General features: G+C 37.9%; 1 protein-coding gene across 4 annotated transcripts; it reads left to right on the top strand.

Annotated features, from left to right (window-relative positions):
* The first annotated feature begins 3,159 nt into the window (after positions 1-3,159).
* galnt7 (UDP-N-acetyl-alpha-D-galactosamine: polypeptide N-acetylgalactosaminyltransferase 7) lies at positions 3,160-15,227 on the top strand. Of its 4 annotated transcripts, none has more exons than XM_056736900.1 (12): positions 3,160-3,454; positions 4,720-5,168; positions 8,924-9,090; positions 10,604-10,734; positions 10,813-10,892; positions 11,623-11,805; positions 12,671-12,788; positions 13,260-13,382; positions 13,494-13,712; positions 13,797-13,895; positions 13,976-14,104; positions 14,262-15,227. In XM_056736900.1, the coding sequence occupies exons 2-12, from the start codon at positions 4,771-4,773 to the stop codon at positions 14,397-14,399; spliced, it is 1,785 nt and encodes a 594-aa protein (XP_056592878.1). In that variant the 5' UTR covers positions 3,160-3,454; positions 4,720-4,770; the 3' UTR covers positions 14,400-15,227. The 4 variants fall into 4 exon arrangements, with proteins under 4 accessions (XP_056592878.1, XP_056592862.1, XP_056592854.1 ...); XM_056736884.1 differs by lacking the exons at positions 3,160-3,454; positions 11,623-11,805 and adding exons at positions 3,485-3,774; positions 11,268-11,450; XM_056736876.1 differs by lacking the exon at positions 3,160-3,454 and adding an exon at positions 3,486-3,774.
* The last annotated feature ends 804 nt before the right edge of the window (positions 15,228-16,031 follow it).

Raw genomic sequence — 16,031 nt, 5'->3', positions numbered from 1 at the left:
TGTGTTTTGATTGTGTCTGTGTGGTCTGTTCTTGCCGCTAAGAACATGATGCTGATACATCAAACTGACTATCATGACTTCTAACGTAGTGGTTTGCCTCCCTCTTGTGGTGAGTTCTCCACAGTACAATCTACATTTACATTCAGTCATTTAGCAGACAAGCGATTTACAAATGGGGTAAAAAATAAAACGCCACACGCTAATGAGAAAATTAAATACGAAGAAAAGCAGCCAATAAATTTTGGTTTTAAAATGAGATAAATACAATTATAAAAAGTTAAGAAAATGTAAAAACTCATGTTTTATATTATGTTATCATGTTTTTATTGTCTAAGTTTATTTGTTATGTTATTATGCCTTAAATCAAAACAAACAAATTGCAGTTTGATTGATATAAATTAGAATGCACAATAAAATAAAATAAAAATAATAATAAAGATTTATCTTATTTTGGAAGGAAACTCTTTATATACTTAAAACATTCAAGTTAAACCTATACGTTTTTATTCCGTGGGGCCTAAACCCACCGATACCACTGCTAGTGTATGTATAATGCTATACCAATTCAACCACAGAAACACAAGAAAGCAGGGCTCTTCTTGGCTGTTTTTTTATTATTATTTATCTATTTAAAAAATGAATATAATTTTAGGTTTGTAATTAATATATCATAATATATTTCTTGCAGTCTCCCATTGCCTGAAATTTGTAAAAATGTTATCTTGGCATATTTCCAGGAGATTTTCACCCTGATAGCTTTGGTATGCTTATGGTATCCCACCTACTATGGGCCCTCTGCTGCTCTTTCTTCATTATTTATTATTAAGTCCTCTAAGTTTTTGTTGATTTGTTTTTAATAATAATTAAAAGAAAAAGATAAAAGAAAGTTTGTAATACTATATTTTTTGTCTGCAAAATCTATTTTTGTCTGCAAAATCTACTGATATACATCACTAGATTTTTGCCTTAGCATTTAACTTCAGATGAAAGTGTCATGAAAAACATATCATTCAACCGATTACTGAACAGTTGTAGTCTCTTTAACATTACCGACTACAAGTAAATCTGTAGCGTCTGTTCCCGGACTTTACCACTAGAGGGACTCAATTTATGGGACTTAGTTTGTAGTTCTAATACCCACTCACTCCAAGGGTGAAGTAATGAGAGAAATCTTTGCGTCGAAAAGATTCGAAAGAGTGAAACAAAAGATTTATATGTGTCTCTCGGCTTCTCTGTTTTAATTATGTATAACATTTAGAAAACTTAAAGTGATTTAAATTCTGACATCATTTATTCACATTGTCATTTCTTTCTTCCACAGAACACAAAGGAAGATTTTTGAAGATAGCACAGCTGGCCCTCATTCTTCTATTGTTTCACATCCAATGCAAGTGAATGGGGGCCAGTTAACAACATTCTTCAAAATATCTTATTATGTTCTGCTAAAGAAAGAAAGTCATACAGGTTTGAAATGACAAGAGGGTGAGTAAATGATGACAGACTTTTTATTTTTAGGTGAACTATCACTTTAAAAATGTGCGGAAAAGAAAGCAGAGCACTCTATTAATACAAGGTGGTTAATCCCAAAATGCTTTAGTGCAGAGATTATAAATAAATATATGTGTGTTTGTTGGCAGTCTGAATGTGTTCATTTCACAGGTAGGGATTTGAGCTCTGTACTCTGCACTTGGACTTTATAAAATTTGGATATTATCTATGATATGACCTTGTGATTTAGGCAAAGCAAACAGACATTCCTTCATCAGATTTAACATTTTCAGTTTTCACTGTTGAGTATAATTCAGTGTAAACAATGGGTCTAGCACATGTACTAAAATAAAAAGTTATCAATTATTAACTGTTTCCACGTGTAGAATAATAGTATTATGTTTTACTATAGTCATAAACCTAAGAGGACATTGCACATAACCCAATTTAGGATCTCTCTCTATCTTACACACACAAACACATTAAAAATAATAAATAAATAACAATTTTCTAGAGACATTAGATTACATAAAATAGATTAGCATAAAATCTACATATGTATGTCCATTTTACCTTATGGACAGTGTCTTTTAAATGGGTGCTAGTGTAAATTGAGAAAGAATGCAAATATCTCCATGGTTTCAGCTGTTATGTTCACTGACACAATGCTATCAGGTCCTCAAATTAGAGAAAATCTGGAGAAGATGTGGTAACAAGCATCTGTACAGGTAACGTAAAGAAAAAGTTAGTAAGAGGTCACATTAAATTCTCCTTTTAGGTATATGGGACTTTGTAGATCTACTGTAAATTACCAATAGACCATTTCTTTTATTATTAACTTCTGTAAAGATAAACATATTAGCATTATTTAAATGATACTGTAAGCTTATGAGTGGCTGTTGGATAGCATTACTACTGTTTATGCTATAAACAATCCCCTAACCTACTCAGATGTTATTTACAAAATATACAAATTGTTTTCTAACACCAGTTGAGATATGAAGACATGAGAAAAAAATTATATCTGGACAGTTACACGACTAAAGAAATAAATAAAGCATAAATGAAAGCAAAAATGAAAATTCTCTGAGCACTTTCTCACCTGATGTGATGTTGCTCCAACCTGTTTCAGTTTGTATTCCATTAAAAACAAGTGGCAGGTTGTAATGACAGACTCAGTCTTTTTGACTGACTGAAATTTTCAAGTCCTATGACACTAACTTGCGATCCGCAAAAGTAGGCCTTAAGGTCTTTGCACATACAGTCCGAAATTTTGGTATGCGTTTTTTTTTCGTATTTGACTCTCGTTTGAATCTGCATTGTTAAAAAGCCACTCAAAATGCTTGACGGAAGCGAAAAACTCAGAAAATCTAACTTTTTATGACGTACGAATATATCGGAGGCAGTGTGTTAATGTGATTGACACAATGTGAGGTCGTATACTTTTTAACATGAGGATATTTCGGACGCAAATTTCTGACTCAGTGTGCAATCATGCGGGTTATACAACAATGAGGTTAAATATTAATGAGCACATTTTAATTTCTGGTTGATGAAAATTATAAAAAGGATAAAAGCCCCCTCCCTGTATGTCAACATTTGTTATTATTTTAATAACAGTTTACTGTCAAACCACAACACCCCTCGTTCATCTCGTATCTTCAAGAACACCTAGAAGTTCTTCTGAAGTCTTCAATCCTGGCTTCGAATACAACACTGAGCAACAGTCATCTCTTTTACAATCGTTGTTTAAACAGCACTGCTGGCACACACAATCTCGAGTCGTTTAACATGCTCGACTTTATCTCGACTTAATCGTTCCGCAAATCCGTGTGTGTTCTTTCACATCCGTGTGTGTTCTGACCTTACTGCTGCGTGGCGCTCACACATCTGATTCGCCCGACGTGTACAGTGTAGGACTGTCTTTGTAACACCCTTTATCCTGACTGATCATACACATGACTGTGTGAGTTTAATTGAATTGAATCAAATGATACAGAGGAGGCAGAGAGAGAGAGAGAGAGAGAGAGAGAGAGAGAGAGAGCTGGTAACTGGACGTGGTCGCCGAGGCTGCGGAGTGTTTATTTATTCGCGCTAGCTCGGGGTAGCTAGCCCCCCGTTTTCTTTCCCCCTTTTTTATTTTTCAACCATTTTTACAAAATGAGGTTAAAAGTTGGATTTATGCTTCGAAGTTTGCTGGTCATCGGCACATTTTTGGGGCTGGTTTTGCTTTGGTCTTCCATGACACCGAAACCTGGCGACGATAATCCGTTTGCCGCTGGTCTGGTAAAGTATCGCTTTAATTTGAACCGTTCTCGTGATATTACATGTTTTTACTGCTTTCCCGCGTTTGTTAATGTGTAAGTCCTGTGTAAGTATTCAGCATTGTCGGCTAGCACAGCGATTAGCATGCTAACTGCTGCGGTTGTCATGGAGATGAGCAGCGAGATACATTGAACGCAGAATTACAGCTGCACGAGATATGTAACTAACATACGGTCATAGTTGCACATAAAGATCGAACATATGATATCGTGTTGAAAAGGCAGATCTTAAACTGCTAGCACTGAGAGCTAAATGTCGGTGGCATTCTCACGTTTAGCAAATTCAGCACAAACCCGGAAGGTCGTTAATGCAGTTACTATTTGAATATCTGTGTCTTGCAATGCTTATCTAAAATCGGTTACATGACAATAACATTGAACTATTTTCATGCGATCTGTCCGTTTTCATTCATCAATATGGATTATTATCTTAAACTGTATTGTTTGTTGATTTAAAGGGGTCTTCCGGAATAAGTGGGTCGATTTTCTAGCTTACAGTTAGCAGTTTGAATAAAGGGTCGAATATTAGCCTTCCAAAAGTTATTATACACAACACACACTTTAATGCTGTCAGGACAGATTGTGTATGTACTCAATACATGACACGTGGCACGTTTGACAGCTAACGTTAACTGTCATCGCCTGTAACAGATAGGCAAGCATGTGTTGTTTATGTCTTGACATGTAATTCATATTTTCCAGCTGTATTCAAGAACTATAGCTTCACCTCATCTCTATTTGCACCGATATTATGGACAAAATATTTTTATAAAGAATCGCATTGCTGGCAGGCATTCCTTTCAAATGCCAATGTAGTGCTTATGTCAAAGTTTTCTTGAAACTTTCCTGTGTTTTAAATGTTTGTAAATATCACCTAATATACTTGACATATTTCTTTTCGTTATAGGCAGGAAGAGATGCAGGTAAACTCATTCAGCCCAACCCTCCAAATAACGGCATGGCTGACCAGTTCAAGCCGGTTGTTCCTTGGCCCCACGTAGAAGGAGTCGAGGTTGACCTGGAGTCCATTCGCCAGAAAAACGTTGAAGCCCCAAACCCCAGATTCAAAGCTCAGAACCAACAGAATGTGATCCAGAAGCAATACGTCACTTTCAAGCCCCACACCCATGCGTTTAGTGCACCTGTGCTGAGGATGGGCACTCTTGGCAACTTTGAGGCAAAAGAACCCGAGCCTGAGGGAGTTCAGGGTGGACCCGGGGAGGGCAGCAAACCGTTCGTGCTGGGTGCCGAGTACAAAGATGCCGTCCAGGCCAGCATCAAGGAATTCGGCTTTAATATGGTAGCCAGCGACATGATCTCTCTGGATAGAACCATCGGCGATTTAAGGCATGAAGAGTAAGTGAACATGCATGTTACACTGTTTTATGGGTGTGGTGGTAATGAGGCTGTTGGGTAACTAAGGTATGGTTTGACGTTGTTCTAAAAGAATCTTGGTTGGAGTGACGTATCAGTTTGAATGTTTGCGAATGTTTTTTTTTAAGCTGCACGGTCAGGTTTGTCATGTTGTGACATCTTTTGTGATCACACCTAGAGATAAAACACACCTCTTCAAACAGGCAATTTGAAATGAGGGAAGAATTACAACTATTTTCATTCAAGTGGTATTACTATTACTATTGTTGGAATATAGCACAAGTGTACTGGAACACTTCATAGTACATCAGTATACCATTTAAACACCATGGTTTATGATTATTTTGATCATACAGTACCATAAATTGCATATTAGAGTACTTTTTCGTGACTCTTCAGACCACTGTATGGTGGTAGTACTTTTTAAGGGCTGTCAATTTCACTAAGTTAGTGACTGTTAGTCGTTACTGTTAAGGAGTAAATGTTCTGCACTCTGTTATTAATGTTCCAGATATTTAACAGGATCGTCTTTATGCCCATAACTCAGCCACACAAATACTGTTTGGCCATGTCGCAGCAAAATGATAAGCTGCAGTCTCTCCGCCCCTGTTTGAATTATCTGACTGAGACTGCTTTATAGATTCCTATAGTTAAAGGAGTGACTATACTTCAGGCATTACTAACAGCTTCAACCTCATCTTTGACTAGGTCATTCAGTTTGGACGAAAATCACAATGGCTTGAGGGGCATGGCTCCACACAAGCCATTTCATCCTGTTGTTGTGAGGTGGCCTTTCAGGTCTTACATCAGAGCACTTTCTGAATAAGAGGGGAAGGATTGATTTGAAAAAGAATAGATGTATTTCTCATATACAGTAGAGAAATGACATGTAAGATTCATATGTTTTCTCTCAAATTAATATGTTGAATAGCGTTTTTCATTTTGTATGAAATGTATCAGGGTATGTGTTTTGGAAATTACCAAACATATGAAATCGGTGGTGTTAGTGGCATGTCATGACATTTGACATGCATACACTATGTGGACAAAAGTAATGGGGCGTCCCATTCTAATATCTATTCCAGTAATTTAAATCAAAACAAAAATGAATGCTATACCATACAGTTTCATGTTAAAGACAATTTGTTTCCTTCTTTGTTGCAACAGTTTTGAAAGGGCCGTTTTCTGATTAAAAAAAATCTACCCCTGTCATTGATTGATTTGGGTGAGGAGTGTTCGGCTCACAGGCGTTCAGCTTTGTTCAGGTATATGGGCTTTAAATAGATCAGTCAGATTCTTCCACACTAGACTGCATTAGTCATTTCTTTTGAACTTTGCTTTCTGCACATGGTCATTGTCATGTCGTAAAGAAGTTGGCCCTGCCCAAACTGACTAAAATATGATTTGCTGTAGCATTAGGATCTTTGCATGGGTAGTCAAACCTGTTCAGTTAAATTGAGTCCCAATACTTTTGTCCATATAGTGTACCTGAAAATTTAGTTTGTAAATGCTTTGTAAGTGCATGGTGCCAGGGTGATGGAAACCTACCCATAGCAACTAAAACTCACCTGATCCAGGGGAAAAAAAACTTTTTTTTCTAACGAGAATGTCTTCATATTGTTGAGATCAAGGCCTAGAAGAAACAATGGACAACTGTTGAATGAACGAATGAAAATCTTTGGTAAAGGTGGGGTATGTGCATCATTTTGTAAACTTTGACATAATAAGTATTCACACTAAATGTTGAAGGAAAAAGAACACCATATACTGATCTTTGGTGGCATTAACTATTTGTTATGCCCCTCTGCAACAGAGATCATTTTTCTAAGCCTGATCATATTAACTGGGTATTAAGTTACCTAAACATGGTCATGGGATAGTTAACCTTTTCAAGACTGCGTAAGAATAATATAAACAATATTTTTTACATTGGGGGTATTTTTGGTATTATCTTAATGGGCAGACAGACTCTTGCTGATTTGTTGTCAAGTACATAGCAATACCCACCTTGCCCAAAAGATGTCACTGTTCACAGCACACATCAGTGGTGTTTCCTAAAATCTTGAAATATTCTAGGCCAATCCAGACTCATTCACAAGACACAGTCATTTACACTATGTTTTGAATAAATGAAAAATCAGTTGAGAATTTACCTGTGGCCCTTGGTTGAGTTCAAGGAAGAGCATGGCATGAGCGTGAATTTTACAAGCAATATATTATTAGGATTGCTTATGTATGAACACATTGATGACCAGTTTTAATTAATTATTAATATTCATTAAGGTATTTAACCACTTTCTAGACCACTGACATGACGTGCAAGCTTGACCTGAGAAGAAGCAGTATTTCTGTATATTTTCATTAAATAAAAAAGCTTACTTTCATCCTATAGTAGGCTATTGCTTTGATTCAATCTAAAATCATGAAACAAGGCTTAAAGACCTTGTGCCTAATTTCTTAATATTAATACATTGACTGACAAAGTCACAAAACATTAAAGACATCATTAAATGGAAGTGGAGATTGACTTCTTTTCAGTATTGTGACTTATATCCGAGTTAAACGGCTACTAAAATAAGAAAAAATGCCCTTCCCATTTTGATTGGTTTGTTGTAAGTGGGGCCTGGAGGGAAGTGGCTAAAACCGCCTGGCCATTGGACAGTGGGTATAGGTCTACCTATTTTTTGTTGCTTACAAAAAGAAGAGTTGTTGTTGAGAGGGGGAGAGGAGCTTAATGTTTTTGACTAAAGATTGCAAGTGCAATTGTATTTAAAAAAATGTGTGCAATGGTACATAATTTTAATAATCACTGCAAAAAAATTCCTGATTCCTGATTTCATGGTGACTTTATGCCATTGCAAAACCATTTGGTGCAGAGCGCCCCCATGTGGTGCACAGCACAACTCCGGAAATAGCCTACTAAAGCTATAATTTTATTTAAATTAGTTGTGTTTTGTGTTTATCTCTATACTGTTACTTGTGTTGATTTCTCTAAATATTGTACATTTTGTCATTTATACACACTAATTATTAAAGTGTTCTTCCGTACACTAATGAAGCTCATATAGCAATGTTTATATTTATTAAAATATGGCATTATGTTGCTCACAAGAAAACATTTATGACACAGTGTGTGTAGCTAAGGTTAGATTGGTGAGGTGCTCCACAACATGTTGATGTAAAATGCAACACACCCCGATCTTCATCTAGATTCAATTGCGTGGGTGTGAGTAGCTTTTCCTGTTGAATGGCTTTATTGTGCCATGCAACACAGTTAAGCTAATTCACACTGATCCAACAAATGCCAACATTCTAAAGGCAGATTCACACTCGTGCAACAAGTGCCTGAAATGGGTTTCACACTGATTCAGCAAACAGATTTGTTGCTGTTTGTTGGATCAGTGTGAATTAGCCTTATGCAAACTTTATCAATCTTGTGCAGGTTTATACAATCTTTCTGCCTGTTTTACCTACTGCACAAAGCTATGATTTTGCTTAGACCTTTGAAAATGAGAATGGGGAAGTCGTTTCCCCGCTGCACAGGAAGCACTATGCAGAGTTGCTGTTTCCTGTGTCAGAAATGGCCTCCACAGGATGAAGGTTGATGTGAGCATCTAAGACTCTGCTAATCAATTGAGTGTATAAACCATTGTCCTGTCATAGACTATCATGCTGTTCATTGTCAAGGTTTACTTCCAGTAGAGTGTGTTCTTTATAACAGAGTGTATTTTCCTCAGGTGCAAATACTGGCACTATGATGAGAACCTCCTCACATCCAGCGTGATCATCGTCTTCCATAATGAGGGTTGGTCCACTCTGATGAGGACGGTGCACAGTGTCATCAAAAGAACCCCTAGGAAATACCTGGCTGAGATTGTCATGATCGATGACTTTAGCAACAAAGGTAGTATGAGCGTTGTTTTTATCACTGCATCAAATGTGTGCATTTATGCTCAATGAGCTCAAGGCTTTACATTTGAGACACTTTAGAACATTTGTCCTGTTCGACTAGAACAACATCTAAAGTCGGCATAAAATGGAAGTGTCAATGGTGTTTTCTTCTGAATGGTGATGAATATCTCAGTGTGACCGCCTTTGGAATGAGAAAATCTAGGCCTGAGCTTGATTTTATTTGAGCGATTTCATTAGATTGTTGACCGCCCCTCAGGCCGAGACATGTTATGCAGACTAGAGATGTCGTTTAAACGAGGGAGGGGAGGTTTCTGATTTTTATTAAAGCTTTTGAGGGCACATGAATTTGTAAAAATATAGTGAGCCGCACATTGACACAATTATAATAAAAAATGCAATATTATATATTAAAGGGAAGGGGGGCACGGTGGCTTAGTGGTTAGCACGTTCGCCTCACACCTCCAGGGTTGGGGGTTCGATTCCCGCTTCCGACTTGTGTGTGTGGAGTTTGCATGTTCTCCCCGTGCCTCGGGGGTTTCCTCCGGGTACTCCGGTTTCCTCCCCTGGTCCAAAGACATGCATGGTAGGTTGATTGGCATCTCTGGAAAAATTGTCCGTAGGGTGTGAGTGCGTGAGTGAATGAGTGAGTGAGTGTGTGTGCCATGCGATGGGTTGGCACTCCATCCAGGGTGTATCCTGCCTTGATGCCCGATGACTCCTGAGATAGGCACAGGCTCCCCGTGACCGGAGGTAGTTCGGATAAGCGGTAGAAAATGGAATGGAATGGAATACCCAAAAAAAATTCTTCCATCCTTTCATTTCCTGTCAGGTTGCTTCAAACCTTTGTTAGTCTGCTGAACACAAAGGAATATATTTGGAAGAATGTCTGTAACCACCAAACAGATCTCATCCCCCATTTACTGCCATTATCACATCTTATCACAACATGAATAAAGATTTAAGATCATGGTGCTTACTGTCTCTTTCCTGCATTACACTTCATTCAGCTTAGATGGCAGTATAGCTTCTAGCGTGTTGCAGCGTTTCGGGAGAAACACCCAATTTTGTTAGCTAGAAGGCTAACCCATCCATTTAATGCAGGATAAAACATAACTCGGATAATTTGTTCTTGGAAGAATTGGATGAATTCAGTTCATATTAAAATTAATGGCATTTCAGACTTCAGTGTTGTTAAAATATTTAAAATCTGGGATTAAAACTTTTTTTAAATCTAGAGTCGCAAGTGACATTGCTGGCGTATTTTTTATAAACTATATCTGAAAAAACTATATTCTCAGTGTAATCTTCTAGTTCACTCTTGCAATCAAAGAAGAAATAAAACAATAACAGTCTGTCACTGTGCATTGTGTATAGTTTTAACTATTTAACTATATATGTTTTTTCAAATAATGAATATAAATAAACTTCTTCAGATTGGACAGTATTTGAAAAATATCTTTGTCTCAATGTGTGTACTAAGAATTTGTGTTTGTTTTCTGTTAAAGTGCATCTCAAAGAGAGGCTGGAGGAGTACTTAAAACAATGGAATGGACTTGTCAAACTGTTCCGCAATGATAAGAGAGAGGGCCTGATCCAGGCCAGGAGCATAGGAGCTCACAAAGCCACTCTGGGACAGGTTTGGGCCCTATATTTCACTGTGTTATGGTTCCAAATAACTGAATGTGATTGTCTCAAACTGTGGCTTCGTCCTCAGGTGCTGATCTACCTGGATGCTCACTGTGAAGTTGCACCAAATTGGTACTCCCCACTGGTGGCCCCTATTTCAAAAGACAGGTATGCTTTGAGCTCTTGACTGACTTTATAGCCATAGAAACTTTGATATGAAACCAATATGTTTGGTAATTGCAATATTTAGACAGCAGTGCGGCCGATATAACACAATGTATTTAAAAAAAAATAGACCCTTACAAGATTTATTACACATACTTATGCCCCAAAATGCAGAATATCAGGTAATTACGGCCATATTGTTATATCATTCTATATGTCGGATTATATTGCTGTACTATGTTAAGTGCTGAAATAGTATGATATATACAGAAATATAATTCATAGTTGAAATTTATTTTTGTCATATGCCCCAAGGTAAGGATGATTAAATTTGTATGTAAAATGTATTGTTAATATCATGTTGTGTTAATGTTGCAGAACGGTCTGCACAGTACCGTTGATAGATTACATAGACGGCAATCATTATACCATAGAGCCCCAGCAGGGTGGGGACGAGGACGGCCTGGCGCGAGGCGCCTGGGACTGGAGCCTCCTGTGGAAACGGGTCCCACTCAGTAGCAGAGAGAAGACTAAGAGAAAGCATAAAACCGAGCCTTATCGGTAAACTCGGCCTCCACCCTTCCTGAAGCATGATCATTAAACCCATTCTGTCTCTCTCCTGTTCCCCCCACCCCTCCTTCCCTGTGTGCGTGAACGTCTGTTTGTGCGTGCCTGTGTTCGCTTGCATGGACCTTCCCCTTGCCCCTCTTCCATCCTCTGTGTCTGTGATCAGAACCGTGTGCACAGTACCCCTCATAGACTCGATTAACGGCCAGACTTTCAACATCGATGCCCAGGGGGGCGGGGACGAGGATGGATTTGCCAGAGGAGCATGGGACTGGAGCATGCTTTGGAAACGCGTGCCTCTGGGTAGCAAGGAGAAGCAGATGAGACTTACTAAAACTGAGCCATATCGGTAATTTAAAGTCGGAATTCTGAGCTGATTAGATATGACCACAACCTGCAGACTGTGTTGTTTAAATTGGTGGTGGTCTGCTTGTCTTGGTCCCTGCTACATCAGCTCTTTTAAGAGTCCAATATGTACTAAATGCAGAATGCTATGTAAAACTGTATACTAACCGCTATAAGGGGGTCTTAAAATAATGAAGTCTATCGGAAAACATTTTTCGTGGCTTGACTATGGCTCTTCTGGCTGAGTTGCTCAACAAATAATTACTCACAATCCTTGTTCCTGCCTCTCTTCGCTTGCAATCAAGTCCATTCTCTGTGCACTAACAACCTAATATCTGTCTTGTCATTTGTATACTACTATTTACATGCATTAAAGTGATAGTTCACCCAAAAATGACAATTCTTTCTTCATTTACTCACCCTCTTGTCATTTCAAACCTGTATGACTTTCTTCCTTCTGCAGAACACAAAAGAAGATATTTTGAAGAAAGTTGGTAACCGAACAGCACTGACCCACATTCACTTCTGTTGTATGGACACAAAACGAATACAAGTGAATGGGGGCCAGTAAACAACATTCTTCGAAATATCTTCTTTTGTGTTCTGTGGAAGAAAAAAAGTCATACAGGTTTGAAATGACAAGAGGGTGTGTAAATGATGACAGAATTGTCATTTTTGGGTGAACTATCACTTTAGGTGAAGTATTTTTCTTTCAGTGCATCCTTCTGTCACAAGCTGTTGTTTTTGCTACAAGCAATATAACATAAAGAAACACCATATTTATGTGGATTTGTTGAAATTACATTTTAATCCAATGTGTGTGTGATGTGGAAGGCGTAATGTCCCTGACAGGTAAATATGTCTTTTAGGTCTCCAGCCATGGCTGGTGGGCTCTTTGCAATAGAGAGAGATTTCTTCTTCGAGCTGGGCCTCTATGATCCAGGTCTTCAGATCTGGGGAGGAGAAAACTTTGAGATCTCATACAAGGTTAAACTTTATGCCCTTTTTGTCATTTAAAGTGATAGTTCACCCAAAAATGAAAATTCTGTCATCATTTACTCACCCTCGTGTCATTTCAAACCTGTATGTTTTTTCCTTCTGCAGAACACAAAAGAAGATATTTTGAAAAATGTTGGTAACCAAACAACGACGGTACCCATTGACTTGCATTGGTTTTGTGTCAATACAATAGAAGTGAATAGATACCGCCGTTGTTCAGTTACCAACTTCTCCAAATTATATTTTGTGTTCTGCTGTAGAAAGTAAGTCATACGGGTTTGAAATGACATCACGGTGAGTAAATAATGACAGAATTTTATTTTTGTGTGAAACTACACTTGTGACAAGTTGAATGAATGAGAGAGTGGTTGAGATGCTTTCTATATTGATAAAACAGAGCAACATATTTAGAAGACATGAGCAGTTTATTTGTGTGTGCGCACCTTCTGTCCTCGGCAGATATGGCAGTGCGGTGGGCAGCTTCTGTTTGTGCCATGTTCAAGGGTGGGGCACATCTACCGTCTGCATGGCTGGCAGGGAAACCCACCTCCTGCTCATGTAGGCTCTTCCCCCACACTCAAGGTCAGCTCGAACGCCTTTTATTCCACCATCACACTCAATACTCTTCGCCTTTTAAGTAATGTACTTAAAATCGAGTCACTAACTTGACTCTCTTTATCGGCTCGTGTTTAGAACTATGTAAGAGTGGTGGAGGTGTGGTGGGATGAGTACAAGGACTATTTTTATGCCAGCCGGCCGGAGACTCTCACGCTGGCTTACGGAGACATCAGCAGCTTAAAAAAGTTCAGAGAGGAACATCGATGCAAGAGCTTCAAGTGGTTTATGGAGGAGATCGCTTATGACATCCCCATGCATTACCCACTACCTCCAAAGAATATAGAATGGGGAGAGGTACATGTTTTTGTCGTCTTTTAAAATGCAGCGCAAATGACGTTGTGCCGTTTATCATCTTTCATGTGCATTATCTTTCAATAGATCCGTGGGTTTGAGACCAGCTATTGCATAGACAGCATGGGCCATACCAATGGTGGCAATGTTGAGATCGGCCCTTGTCATAGGATGGGTGGCAACCAGGTATGGGGAAAATATGCAGTTTTTATAGCAGTAGTTTTTCTTGATCTTATTTCACTTGCTTGTTTGTGTGGTTGCTTCAGCTCTTTAGAATCAATGAGGCTAACCAGCTCATGCAGTATGACCAGTGCCTGACAAAGGGTGGAGATGGATCTGCTGTCATCATAACACACTGCAACTTGAACGAGCATACAGAGTGGAAATATTTTAAAGTATGTGAGAGCATGCACCAAGCCTTTTTAGAAATGCAACCACCTGTTTTATCACAGATGAATCATTTGATCATGTTGTAATAATTGTTGTTCTCAAGTTTATCTTTATTCTGTACTTTTCTTAACATTTCAAACGTTTTCTTCCTCATTTCCCCAGGATCTACACCGGTTCACGCACATACCTACAGGAAAATGCTTGGATCGCTCTGATGTCCTGCACAAAGTTTATCTAGCTGACTGTGACAACAGCAAGAGCTCTCAGAAGTGGGAGATGAACAATATTGTGGCTGTTTGAGAGCCAGGCTGTACTGTTTCAAATTTGCTTCAAGGATGAACACCGACTTGTCTACAGTAACAGGTTTTACCAGTATACACATGACTAATGGAGACATGCCGTTGTAGGCCTCACCAAAATAACTCGGAACTCTTGTCATGAACTTCTTTTCCATTGAAGACAGTGTTTACATTGGTTTGTCCCCAGTGTCCACTGCATGTTTTTTTGGAATCTGTGGATTGAAGGTGTCTAACTAACAGTGTTAGCGTTCCCATTTTACAGACTATGCACAACATGTGCAAAGATACATGATCTACCACTTAGTCTTTTGTTGCTGCTCCATTATGAAGTACAAGTTGTTTGTCAACTTTCGTACTGGAATGCATCGTTTTTAAAACACTGGATGATTATGTTTGTGAGGACAACCTTCCACTTGAACAATTTTAGTCTTTGGCACAGCGGCACATTTTTGCCATCTTCTATGGATATGGCTTGGATGTGGAAAGAAAAGGGAAATAGGGTCAGTGATTGAGAAAGTGATAAATGTTTATTTTGTCTACTGCATAAATGTTTGCTTGGTTGAGGGAATACATGTTTACATGTTATGGAAATTAGTTATTGATTATAATCATTGGCCGTCCATGGCCAAAAATCAGCGATCTTGAGTGAATTCAAGTTGTTTTAAGGGAAACAATGATTGCAAAGTGTACATTTTTGTTTTTGAATAATGTAAATAGGGTCATTTCTAAATTAACATTTTGAGATACGGTGGGCTTTCCAATGAAGGTGTAAATATCTAACTTATATTGGATGTTTTTCTGAGAAAATAAATTGATTTTTTTATGTCTACCTGTGCAGTTTAGTTTAATTATAAAAAAAACATTTTAGACCTATTAGATAGGAAAATAATTGTCACCTGTCTTTGGGAAAAGCTTACAAAGATTGTTGGTTTAAAGGGATACTTCCCCCAAAAATGAAAATTCTGTCATCTCACCTTCGAGTTGTTCCAAATCTGTTTATTTCTTTATTCTGATGAAAAATTTCTGGTTTATTACCATACAGATTTTGACCCCAAATGACTACAATGGTAGTCAAAAGTGCCCTAAAACTTTTTCTACATTCTTCAAAATTTCATCTTTTGTAAAGTATCCTATACTCGAATTTGAAGTATGTGTAACTACAGTAAAGTGCTTCAATTTAATTTGCTGTAAAAACCAGATTAAGCACAAATACATGGTCCCACCACAATACCAGTTTGGTTAAATAATGGTATTTGTACTACATTTATATAAACCATGGTCATGAAATTAGGAAAAATAGGATGGTTAATTTTGAGATAGCATTTGACCTTTACCCCTAATGTGTTTTGCAACTAAAAACTAACTCCAATTATAATTTGGCTTTCTAATGATGAGTTGAGTTGTTAGAATAGGACAGCATCTGGCTGATATACAACAGTTTAAAACTTGTCTGAGAGTTCAAAAAAAGAAATGAGAAAATTGCCTTTAGAGTTAATCAGGGGCACTGTGGCGGACCATCAACTCACAAAAATAAAGTTTATATATTTAGGGTAGGAAATTTACAAAATATCTTCATGGAACATGATCTTTACCTTATGATTTATGGCATAAAAAAAATCTATCAATGTATTTT

Source organism: Triplophysa dalaica, chromosome 2, assembly GCF_015846415.1.
Source record: "Triplophysa dalaica isolate WHDGS20190420 chromosome 2, ASM1584641v1, whole genome shotgun sequence".
NCBI lineage: Eukaryota > Metazoa > Chordata > Actinopteri > Cypriniformes > Nemacheilidae > Triplophysa > Triplophysa dalaica.
This window is presented reverse-complemented; position numbering and strand designations above follow the sequence as displayed.

Bases quoted from the DNA above. Each gene is read 5' to 3' on its own strand.
- galnt7 (XM_056736884.1), top strand. From the start codon at position 3,649: ATGAGGTTAAAAGTTGGATTTATGCTTCGAAGTTTGCTGGTCATCGGC. The intron at 13,383-13,493 runs GTCAGCTCGAAC...GCTCGTGTTTAG, and splicing joins GCTCTTCCCCCACACTCAAG to AACTATGTAAGAGTGGTGGA. The intron at 13,896-13,975 runs GTATGGGGAAAA...TGGTTGCTTCAG, and splicing joins ATAGGATGGGTGGCAACCAG to CTCTTTAGAATCAATGAGGC.